The sequence below is a fragment of the Bufo bufo genome, chromosome 6 (assembly GCF_905171765.1).
Source record: "Bufo bufo chromosome 6, aBufBuf1.1, whole genome shotgun sequence".
In the NCBI taxonomy this organism is placed as follows: Eukaryota; Metazoa; Chordata; class Amphibia; order Anura; family Bufonidae; genus Bufo; species Bufo bufo.
Window position 1 is genome coordinate 33,657,367 of NC_053394.1, and position 12,856 is coordinate 33,670,222.

The 12,856-nt window shown below is 40.4% G+C and overlaps 2 protein-coding genes across 2 annotated transcripts in view; one reads left to right on the forward strand and one right to left on the reverse strand.

The window, feature by feature from the left end:
• Window positions 1–3,335, reverse strand: part of SFRP5 (secreted frizzled related protein 5) — a 74,197-nt gene extending 70,862 nt beyond the window's left edge. The window contains exon 1 of the mRNA XM_040436630.1: window positions 2,519–3,335. Within this exon, the coding sequence (XP_040292564.1) occupies window positions 2,519–3,026 (508 nt within the window). The 5' untranslated portion in view covers window positions 3,027–3,335. The remainder of the gene's footprint in view (window positions 1–2,518) is intronic.
• GOLGA7B (golgin A7 family member B) overlaps window positions 1–12,856 on the forward strand; it is a 292,087-nt gene that overhangs the window by 97,513 nt on the left and 181,718 nt on the right. The window lies entirely within an intron of this gene.

Consider the following 12,856-nt stretch of genomic DNA (forward strand, 5'->3'; position numbering starts at 1 on the left):
AAGATCACGTTAGACTTATGTACTGATATATTGCATTCACACATGCAGGTTTTGATGAGGTTTCTTAAACTTTTGTGTCTGTCTTTTAGCAAAATTGACAGGAAAATTCTAGTTTCTTTGATTTGTACCAAATACGTGATGGAAACCTAAGTTAAAAATGCATCAAAAATTACCAAAGTACATTTACCCTGGGGCATTCATACACAAGGACCATCTAGGGTGAAAGCGGTGAGGTTGGGAATCCGCATGTAAAAAATAAACCCGAAGGTGAAATGGTTCTAGATCTTTCATGTTTTTTTTTCTCTTTCATTTTTTAAGTCAATGGGAAAAAAAAAGACAAAAATTCATCACCCAGAAACTTTTTAAAAGCTCATAAAAAGAAAATGGATAAAATAAGCAAAAATAAAAAAAAATCACATTTGCAAGTTTTTGAGTGAAAGGAAACATCTCTAACACAGAAAAATCAACCCAAAAATGTCAATCTTCCTTGAGTTTAGAAAGTTTGCATTTTAGTATTGTGTTGAACCTAATCTTTTGCATCTCATTTATCTGCTGTCTTTTTAATCTGTATTCCTTTATTCCTTTTTTTAATCTGTATTCCTTTTTTTTCCACATTTTTTCCATATTCATGAAGTTAAGTCTTAATGTCAGATCATGTTTTTTTCTCCTCTGTAAATTTGCAAGTTAACTTTTTTTTCCTAAGCACTTTTCAACTTTTTGGGGCAGTATGAACTCACTGTTGATATTTAAAATGTTCACTCTGTTTTCTCATTCTGTAAAACTCTAGTATATTCTGCTCACATGGGTCTCCTGGGAACTATCTGGGATCTTATCTGTCCAGCAAATAATACCAGCTCAGGAATGCAGAGTTTTTATTTTTCAATGATTAAAAAAAAAGTTAACCATGTGTCATCCCTACAATACTATATATGTTCTTCTTGTGTCAAAAATAGTTTAATATTTATTTTAAAAAAAATAAGAAAAATGTAGATATGTTTCCAATGACGACTTTTCCTCAAGATTTTTCTTTATTTTGCTGTTTATCTAAAATATTTCTAATTTTTGCAAAAAATCAATTTGATTGAATATTTCCATGTTCCTACATGGGACATTCTAGAATTTATTTTTTAGGTGATAAGGACTACACTTGGGACCGATTTTTCATTGGGCTAAAACAACCATTTGGTTACCATAGGCTCAGCAATTATAGGCCAAATTATGGGTCGTATTATTAAAATCACTAGTTTGTCTACTGCCAATTTAAGCTTGTTGAAAAAATGTCTTGAAGCGCACCATGTAAATATGTGGTCTTCAGTCTAAGGCTTCCCAGTCATTCTGAAGCTTCAACAGGTGGGGAACCACAAGTTAAAGACCACTTGTCTACATAATCTTTATGGATTGTTACTTCTCAATTCTTTTGTAATAAAAATAAATAAATAAGAAAAATGAGAGACAAGAGAAAAAATAGGTTTTATGAAACCTTAGAGTGTCATTTACAAATTTTCAGGCCAATGTGAGTACTTTTGAATTGCTTTGGACCCAAATTGAATTTTCAGCAATTCTCTCCTCTCTCCCCCTGACTTAAGTATTGCTAGTGGTACCCAGCACCAGCTTATCATCCCAATCTTCCATAGTCTTAAAATACACATATGGCCGAGGGGAACATGAGTGTTAGCAGGACAATCTAGCAATCTTAATGGCTGCTTGGGGTGACATTTTTGTATTTCCATAACACCTTGCTTATTAACAGGTTTACTTTGGTGGTAAGTTGCCACTGATGATATATCCAATATTGACCAAATGGTCTTTAGCCTGTTCAAATATATATCAGTATCTAATAGTGAAAGCCACAAACTAAGTAAAGTGGACAAGGTAATAGTAGTAATGTTTTCAGTCTAGGCTGGTGTCACACTAGATGTAATTAATACTATCGATTCAGGGACAAGTAGACCTAGATTCTAACTTGGTCATAACATTTTTATTCGATTGTTATAGAATGAATGTTATTTTTTTAATGGCCAAGTTTGAAGGGTTCATGGTTGGTTTACTACAATAAAGTTGAACCTTTGTTTAATTGGGATTGATTCCATAGAGAGAATAAGACTGTGGTCACACTTGTCTTCATCAGAGGTTCTTTTGGCCATTCCAGTATTTTTGATTGCAAGAACAGCTTGGTCTACCAAAAAATAGCAGGCCCTAGCTTGACCCCATTAAAGACAATGGGTTAGGGTTTGGATTAGTGTGAACTTGGATCCATTCATGGATGTCTTGATACCCCCTAATTAGAAGTTCCATAAGGAAGACCAAAAGCTGCCCCTGTTTTTTTGCACAAATTACCTCCAGGGACTCTAATTTCCTCCCACAACATTATTAGGTTATTTGTCTTTCTATGAAGTTGGCTATAAAGTATGCTGGAGGAGACAAGTTAGATTGAGAAGCTTAGGGACATGGGCCGATGCAACATTTTTTTCTGTACAGTGATGTTCTTACAAACATTGGGAAGATATAAATGCATTACCTGATGGTTGAGTCACTTGCTTGGTACCATATTGCACAGTGATACAGAGATCATTGTCGAGAGGAAATTTATTACAGTTCAGCATCTCTGGCCAAGGAAAACCATATGACTCCATGACTGGTGCACAACTGTCACGCACCACCTCACACAATGACCGGCATGGGTAAATGGGTCTCTCCAAGCAAATCGGCGCAAACAGGGAGCACAAGAAGAGTTGGGTATCTCTATGACATCTCTTCGCCAACAAGGGAACCCAACTGCTGGCTTGTTGCTTTACCTCAGGCATGGTTTCATGGTCGAGTAAGTTAGGAAGCCTCATCTTCTTATAGCCAACATTATGGCAGAGATGAAGATCTTGGGGAATGTCCACACATTTGCTCTGCTTGGTGTAGAATCGTCCATTCTGGAAATTGTCCGACTGCCAGCTGTAATAATCATATTCTTCTGCAGAAGTCCAGAGGATAAACCCAAAGTTCAGAAGGGCCACAACATCCCAATGGAACTGCATGACTACACCAGAAGTGGCCAAGGGTCCTTCAAGCCTTATTCATGAATTTGTCCCAAGATGTCTCTTCAACTTTCTTCTATAAAAAAGTGCATTAAGAGCAAAATATGGAGGAAAACTTCTTCTCCTTCTTCTTTCTTAGTCAGGAACAGTGTTTCTGTGTCTTCCTTCCCTTACTCTGTCACTTTCTCTGTTGCTGGGTTCTCTGTAGCTGAAAGTAGAGAGAGAGGGGAGACAGCTGGAGTTTGTAGGCTGCACAAGAAGTGAATTAAACTTCTGCTCTTGTTTGCCTGCTTCCAAAAATCCTTACCCAGTTCAGGGAATCTTAGCACCACCCACCTCTAATCTTTTAAGTGAGCCCTGAAGGATTAGCCAGCAGCCTGTCTACAGTGGCCAAGCCTCCGCCTGCTGCTTGGACTCTGTATGTGTAAGATGTGACGGTCCTGTAAGCTCTCCTTCTGTGTAGCCGGTGGATATTGATACAATCTTGTGCAACAAAAGGCTTCACATTTTCCTCTGGTGACTTTCACCTGTAGGCATGTTCACCATAAGTCCTCTGTCACCGGGGTGCTAAGATATGCAGTGCATTTAACCCTATAGGTTTCATTCTTTGCTGAATTTTCCACAGTGGTTTCGTATGAGCGAACTTTCATTCCTTTTCTATTCATCTGTTATCTGAATTTGTAATCTTTGGAGTAGAAATACATTTTAAATGTTTCCTGTTGCTCAAAGTCCTATAGAAAACCATGATGATATCACAATGAGTTGTTCCAAATTGCTAAACTCAGCCCTGCTACATAAAGAGATGCTTGGTACATGGGAACTTATACGTATGAGCACAGAGCTTGATATCTTCTGGACCTAGGTCATAGCTCCAGAAGAACCTATATTCTTGAAGGTTGGATTCACACATGTATATTTTTCCTTCAGTGATTTCTTTTTTTAGCCATACAATAGAACTATGGGAGGAATTCCTCATAAGGGTAAGGACTCATAAATACGAACAATTTTTTTTTTGGCGGACCGTATGCGGAACCATTCATTTCAATGGATCCGCATGCCCGTTCCGCAAAAAGATAGAACATGTCCTATTATTGTCCGCATTACAGACAAGGAAAGGACTGTTCTATTAGGGGCCAGCTGTTCCGTTCCACAAAATACAAAATGCACATCTGCATTATTTGCGGATCCATTTTTTGCGGACCACAAAATACATACAGTCGTGTGCATGAGCCCTAATATTTGAAGTTAGTTTTGCATGAGTTTGCGTTGGCGTACTTTGCACCAAATGTATCAAATGTAGTACGCTGTTTAACGTGACACATCTTTTAAACCTAGTGCTTTTGTCTACTCCAGTTTTTCTAGGCCATCCCCTTATTGGATTGACTTTTTTGCTACTTTTCTCTGAAGTTTAAAAATCTGGAGTAAAATTAATTAACATAGCTAGCCACACCCACTTCTCCACCCACGGTCAAAACTGTAGTGAGTAATTTCAAAATTCAAAAAGTTTCAAAGTGTCAACATTTCTGCGCAAGTAAACCCCAAAAAGTTGCAAAGCATGAAAAATTCCTCCCGGTAAGCCTTTTTAATACAAACTTTTATTTTATGACAAGTCATAGAGGCAGACGATAGAGGCAGAAGAGACTATCTGTGAAGGTTCCGACACTAAGCAGAAGACAAGCTGTCAGGTCCTTGCAGTCTATGCGTTCCTCTACAATGTGAAAGCAGATGCGTGTAGATGACATCAAGTGTCTCATCACATGCCACTTGCAACATGTGACATCAGCTAAATTAACAAGACTCTGCAATATATCCTGTCCTGGGCACCAACAGGGTCCATGGTTAAGATCAGGGCTGAGTATAAAAGAGTGAGCTCCAAGGTCAGAGATTTATCCTGAGGATAGGTCATAAATATCTGATCTGTAGAGGTCTGACTCCCGGCACACTCTCCAATCAGCTGTTTGAAGAGGCCCTGGTGCTCTGGTAAGAACTGCGGCCTCTAACTAGGCCAGTAATGTCGTGTTGAGGTGTCACATGACCCAAGTGCAGCTCAGTCCTATTCAAGTGAATGGGGATGAGCTGCAGTACCAAGCACAGCCACTATACAATGGATGGCGCTGTTCTTGGTATACTGTGAGGAGGTCACAGTGCTTACCAGAACATCCCGGCTGCGCCAGGTGTTAGAACCCCATGGATCAGATATTGATAACCTATCCTCAGTGTAGATTATCAATATTTTACTCCCCAAAAACCCATTTCATATGAAGATTCCTATGGAGGAGAACCCTTGTGCAGGTTCACACTACCCTATGAGAAGAAAGATGGGGCAACCCTATTTGAGAAAGCTACCTTCACAGGCCAATACCACCTTGGAAACCCTTAATGTTATATAGAACCATTGGGGGAAGCATCAGAACTACTTTCCTCAAAGATTGGCCATGCACTATACATCCCAATCCCTGGGCTTGGGCTAAGCAGAGCATTTATGCCAGGGATGGACAACCTGAGGCTCTCCAACTACAATTCCCAGCATGCCCAGACTGCCTACAGCTATCAGTCTACAGCATGGTGGGAGTTGTAGTTTTCCAACAGCTGGAGAGCCGCAGGTTGTCCATGCCTGATGTATGCGTTCAGAACTGGGAGAGGACCAAGAGCTGCTGCCAGACACTACTCCCTTTGAGCAAAAGGATCCAATATGGCTGACCTTCCTTTTCCCCAACATCTGCCTTCGGGTCAGTTATTTTTTGGGTCGGTTCTGAAAATTTTTCTTACATCTATGCACAATGCAACCATGGCCACTTAGACTTAGTCATGCAATGCTGATTCTATATGCTTCAAGACTTGTGGCTTTATCCTGGTAAATGTTGCATGACGGTGGAGTGACTGTGCGCCACAAGGTTAACTTTAACACTTGTGTGAGAAGGTGTTGCACACATTGTATGGCTCAGTGCACCCCTATGTCCAGGATTGTTGTGTGACATCTGAAGTCTCTGTAGCTCCGGTAACAGGCACAGGGTTCAGTTTTGACATTTGCGCCTTCAGGCTTGTGTTACTCATCCTATGGATTAATCTGCACTTTTCATACATAGTGTGAATGTTTACCATGCCTCCTGCCGTGATACTGAACAGACAGTTATCTGTACTCCTCGTGCACCTCAGTCATGTCCAGCAGCGTCATAGGGCGCCTTGCGCTCTTGTTACCAGAGACTCCTGTAATTGACAGCAATATAAACAATCCTCCCGACGGATATTGACCGTGCAAATGAAATAACTGAACTACTTAATCAGCTATTAGCTTCTGCGAGATTGCAGCAAGACCCAATGTAAACTGTATCTACCAGGATAGTGAAGTCTGAGAGTACAGCTCACCCAATGTAACCCTGCCCTTGGGCATTTAAAGCTTTTTCTTTATAAAATTTCATTACATGTCACTGCATTAACAAGTAGGGAAGAGCAGCATTTGGAAAATCAAATTCCTTGTGCATTGACCCAGTGGATCACTGCTAAAGAGTTAAATGATGGGATTGATTGTCTAAGCACTCTAATGTTAAAGTCTTCTCTTTTTACTTGTGCACTATAATCCCTAATGGTTATGTATGGGCAACATATAGTTAAACTGGCTTTTTTAATATATTTTTTAGAACAGTTGCCTGGGTGATGGGCTGGTCCTGCCCCTGGTTAAAAGTGTGCTATGCTGTGCAGGCCTAGAGTAGAGCTGCTGTAAAGTAGGCCTAAAGAGAAGCCTAGTCCAGGGAACCTTCATCCCTGAGGCTGAAAGCTGCCGGGAAACAACTCAACTGTGAGAATACCCCTGAGAGAAAGAGAATGGTTGAGATCCAAGGCCATGCCTGAAAAGACAGTAAGATAATTGCGCGTTTATGGCAAAAGGCTTTACTGCTTGTAGCAAGGGTTAATTGCCTTGGAGACGCTTTAAGACGGACTGGCCATCTAAATTGTTTTTAGTTTTAGTGTTCAATAGTGACCGTGTGTTCAGGTTTATCATTGGGACAGGGTGTAACTAGTGTTGAGCGAACTTGTGTTATCAAGCTCGGCGTACAAGGTTCGGGTTATCTAAGAATTCCGTTATGGATTCCTCTACCACGGAACATAAGTTATGGTTCGTGGTATCGGAATCCATAACGGAATTCTTAGATAACCCGAACCTTGTACGCCGAGCTTGATAACACAAGTTCGTTCATCCCTAGGTGTAACTATCCAAAATCCCAATTTTTGGTCTCCGCGGTGATATTTTGTATGTGGGGAAGGGAGAGGGTCAGGGAGAAGTGTAAGGTCAAGGTTATAAAGTGACACAAAATGGCAGTAAGTGGAAGTAAAATCCCCAATTATTCCTTATAGGAAGAATTGTCCGTATCGACTGTGCAGCATTTTACAAAATTTCTGACACGGCCTTAAACTTCGATTAACGAAAAAAGTGGAACACCACAAACACCTCAGCTTCAGACTGTTGTTACTGCACCTTATACCGGACAAGCCCTTCTCCAGACCTAATTTTTCTAAAAAGGTTGCAAGATTTTGTGATAATTAAAATGTCCTTTGCAACTTTTTGTGCTCCACTGCAACCATTCACTGGCCTCATAGGAGACATGTCCATGAACGGAGAGGAACCACGGAGGCTCAGGGGTCACAAGCTTGCATTATCAGCAAGCAAAGGGGTAATTGGCCCAAGGTTCATGAAATAGGTATAAAAGGGGAAATAATCACCAAGCCCTTCTGAGCTGTGTGGCAAAAGCCAAAATGAGGGGCCCTATTTGATCATTGCTGAGGGGCCCCTCTATCTTCTATGTACGCCACTGTTGAAAAACATCATGACCCTACATTTTTGGATTGAAATAGTTTCTAGCATCAAGGGTCCCCCCCCCATACCCCCTAATTTTACATTTATGTTTAACTATTTAATGTTAATTCCTGTAAAATACACTATATTCTTAAAGGGATCTGTTACCAACGACCTTCCTAGCAAACTGTCTGCACATAGCTGTGGCTCCCCTGATTAACACACGGTTTTACTTTTTTGATCTGAGGCTCCATTAGTTATGATACTTTTTCTTAATATGCAAATGAGGCCTTTGGTGCAATGAGGGCGTCACCATTGCCCTTGTTATACCCAAGCTCTGCTTCTTTCTGTGGCAAGCCCCCCCCTCGCTGCTTTGATGGACAGGGCCAGGCAGTAGCAAAACATAGAGGGAGGGGCTGGCCACATAAAGTAGTGGAGCTTGGGTGCAACAAGAGCAATGGTAACGCCCTCTTTGCACCAGAGGCCTAATTTGCATATTAATAAAAAGTATCAGAACTTGGGAACGGAGCTTCGGATCAACCAAAGAAAAACTACTTTTTAATCAGGTGAACCACAGCTATGTGTCTATGCAAACAGCTGGACGGAGAGTTTGCTGGTGACAGACTCCTATTAAACCTTTAACCTTGCAGGATATATGTACACAATGTGAGAGGGATCTTTGATATTGGTGAAAATGCAGGTCTCCTGATGGGTAATCATTAGCTCTGATATGAGAAGGAGAGAAGAAATCAGTGAAACCCACATCAGGGTCTTTCTTCCCCCTTTTGTTTTTTTAATCCCATCACTAGTTCCAGAGTTTCGAGTGAAAATTCAATCATTCTTTAATTTCAAGGAGTTTTGCAATTTTTACAAATACTATTGTATGTTCAGAAAACATTATAATAAGGACATCCTCACTTTACTGATCCCCTTCTATATACAGTGCCTTCCAAAAGTATTCAACCCCCATTGACTTTTTTCGTATTTTGTTACATTACAACCTTTAGTTCAATGTTTTGTTAATCTGAATTTTATGTGATGGATCAGAACACAATAGTCTAAATTGGTAAAGTGAAATGAGAAAAATATATATATAAAAAAAAAACTATTGTTTAGAAATAGAAAACAGAAAATTGACATGTGCGTATGTATTCACCCCCTTTGTTAGGAAGCCCATAAAAAGCTCTGGTGCAACCAATTGCCTTGAGAAGTCACATAATTAGTGAAAAAATGTCCACCTGTGTGTAATCTAAGTGTCACATGATCTGTCATTACATATACAAACCTTTTTTAAAAGGCCCCAGAGGCTGCAACACCTAAGCAAGAGGCATCACTAACCAAACACTGCCATGAAGACCAAGGAACTCTCCAAACAAGTAAGGGACAATGTTGTTGAGAAGCACAAGTCAGGGTTAGGTTATAAAAAAAATACAAATCTTTGATGATCCCCAGGAGCACCATCAAATCTATCATAACCAAATGGAAAGAACATGGCAAAACAGCAAACCTGCCAAGAGACGGCCGCCCACCAAAACTCAACGACCGGCCTAGGAGGGCATTAATCAGAGAGGCAGCACAGAGACCTAAGGTAACCCTGGAGGAGCTACAGAGTTCCACAGCAGAGACTGGAGTATCTGTACATAGGACGACAAACGGCCGTACACTCCATAGAGTTGGGCTTTATGGCAGGGTGGCCTAAAGAAAGCCATTACTTTCAGCTAAAAACAATAAGGCACGTTGTGAGTTTGCGATAAGGCATGTGGGAGACTCCCAAAATGTATGGATGAAGGTGCTCTGGTTTGATGAGACTAAAATTGAACTTTTCATCCATCAAAGAAAACGCTATGTCTGGCTCAAACCCAACACATCACATCACCCAAAGAACACCATCTTCACAGTGAGATATGGTGGTGGAAGCATCGTGTTGTGGGGATTGGACTGGGAAACTGGTCTGAGTTGAGGGAAAGATGGATGGTGCTAAATACAGGGATATTCTTGAGCAGAACCTGTACCATTCTGTGCGTGATCTGAGGCTAGGACGGAGGGTCACCTTCCAGCAGGACAATGACCCCAAACACACTGCTAAAGCAACAGTTGACTGGTTTAAGGGGAAACATGTAAATGTGTTGGAATGGGCAAGTCAAAGCCCAGATCACAATCCAATAGAAAATCTGTGGTCAGACTTAAAGATTGCTGTTCACAAGCGCAAACCATCCAACCTGAAGGAGCTCGAGCAGTTTTGCAAGAAGGAATGGGCAAAAATCCCAGTGGTAAGATGTGGCAAGCTCATAGAGACTTATCCAAAGCGACTTGGAGCTGTGATTTCCGCAAAAAGTGGCTCTACAAAGTATTGATTTTAGGGGTTGAATAGTTATGCACATTGACTTTTTCTGTTATTTTGTCCTATTTGTTGCTTGCTTCACAATAAAAAAAAAAAAAAAAAAAACATCTTCAAAGTTGTGGGCATGTTCTGTAAATTAAATGATGCAAATCCTCAAACAATCTATGTTAATTCCAGGTTGTGAGGCACCACAACACGAAAAAAGTCAAGGGGGTGAATTCTTTTGCAAGGCACTGTAAGTCTTTTGAATTTCCCCAGCCTAGGTCCTCTACTTGCGGTACAGGTATATGTTTGGAAATTCTCCCGAACTACAACTCTGTCAGAAAGCTGAAGTGCTTTGTGAACAGAGCCTTAGAAACACTAATCTAACATGAACATTGCACCATTAGCTGCCTACTATTGGGTCGTCACTGCAGATGACTTCTAGCTCTGTTGATAATTTCATTCAAGCTCCTGTATTGCATGTTTGATTTGTAGCAGGTCAAAAACTATCCTATTCTACAGTGCATCCTCGCGGGAGAGAACAAATGCTACTAACAACCAATGAGAACCAATGGACGATGTTCACTGGATGTACTACTAGAGAGAAGTATAAGATCTTCTTGACAGAGCATGGACCTTCTAAGATGGGAAGATTTCTTTCCATTGAAGTTGGTGAGATTTGTTATTGTATGAGGATTCCAATAACATCTGCGAAGGTTCTCATTCATCCAGGTCATGGTATATTAGTAGTGATAAGTCAAAGCCATTGGACTTATTGTATTTCTTCTTGAAGACTTTTCGCTAGACATCCAACTGGTTTTCTCAGTAACTTGTACAAAGGATCTCTGGCATTATGCTAATTATGCTGACTGAACCAGGAGTCACCAGTATTTAGTGCTGGAGATTCTTTGTACAAGTTATTCTAAATGAGTAAGCTAGTTGGATGATTACCGAACTGTCTTCAAGAAAAAATATAGCAAGCCCAGTTGCTTTGAATAATTACTACTGATATTCTAATAATGTAAAGTAATATTCTGACTATTTGACAATAGGATGAAGCATACTCTACCTATGAATAATAATTCTGAATATGTCATGTCAAACTATAGCGGGCTCTAGATGTCAGACACAATGGTTGTCACTTGTCACCCAACATCTAATACCTCAATATTTGAATAAAATATCAGAGGACTTCTCATCCCAATGCATCTTCCAGTTTTAGTAGGAATTTGGTATAAACCCCTAATAAGTAAGTACATCCGAGGATGTCATGAATTGGATATGGGCCGCATACAGAAAAAACATTTGCGCATCTGATATATTAAACCTTGTTGCTTTTTTTGGTACTTACCTTAGTGGATTACATATTCTTTTCCAAGTACTGTATGAAGATTGTGCCATCCTCTTTCTCACCCATACTGACCCATGAATCTGTGAATTCCATCGTTGGGTTTCTGCAGAATGAGGAAATAAATGGTCCTCATTTTTCTACCTTAATAAAAGGCCCGTTGTGTAAGTCTAATGCGTTGGCAGAAATGTCATTCTTTACTTTACCTCTTGGCTCAAGATGTCCTTAAATGAGTGGTATGAGATGACCAGTATTGAAAAAAGAAAAGTTTTTTTATGTTTTTGTGAGGAGCCAAATCTTTTCTTTTCCAAAACTGCTCATCTTCCGCCACTCATCTTGGGATATCTTGAGCCAAGAGGAAAGGTGATGAAAGACTCATGTAGGTGGCCAGGATGAGCTGAAATCTGATGGTAGGGTCCAGTTTTGGACTCATTTGTCTGTGGCCTTGACTGAAGTACCACCTATATTACTGCAATTTCCATATATTTTAAAACTGTTAGCTTAAGTTTTGCTCAGTCTCCCATATTCATCCTGATAACAAGCTTGTAAGCATGACCCAACCTGCATGTAATATCAAGAGAGAAGAAGCAAGGAACTCCTGGATACCTCCAACTTTGCTCATGTGACTCGTGACTATTTGTGACAACTCATGTGACAACTTTGCTCATGTGATTATTTGTCATGATGCAAGGGGAGCAGGTCACTGCTGCGGCCAGCGATTGGCTGCAGTGGCATCAATCTGAAAGGGAGCCCAGCAGAGCAGCCAGGGAGCTAAGATGCCAGGAGCCAGCGCCAGGTAATCATGGACTCTTTTCAGTTCTGCCCAGGAAGGGGGGTGCACAACCTCTTAAAAAATAAGGTGCCTTTATACTTTTAATAGCTGATGGTTGAAGATTAGTTTGGCCGACAGCTACTATTGACAACTCCCCCATACACATTCATGCCTGGCTTGTCTGAGAAGGCATGTATTCTTAAAATGAGAGAGCAGAATATCTCTCATCTGTACTAAAAGATTGGGAGTTGAAACTCAACATGACTGATACTTAATTCCCCCAATATCAGTAGACCCCCATATGCATACATTAGTTAGGTGATTGAAATCTTTACCTATATGTATGGCACCTTTAGATCCCACCAACATCTACAGGGTCTCCTGATAAAAAACTATGCAGACAGGTTTGGCCAAGATCTTACTTATCATGAGTAATGTACTCGATACTTATTCATGAGAGTAGTCTGTTGTAGTAGTCATGCTCCATAGATAAGTGCCTCTCTTGTGTAACCTAGATGTCCTCTATGGATTTGTCTGTCAAAGACATTAGAGAAGGTTTTCATTGTCTCACCATCAGTTTCCACTTGTCAGACTT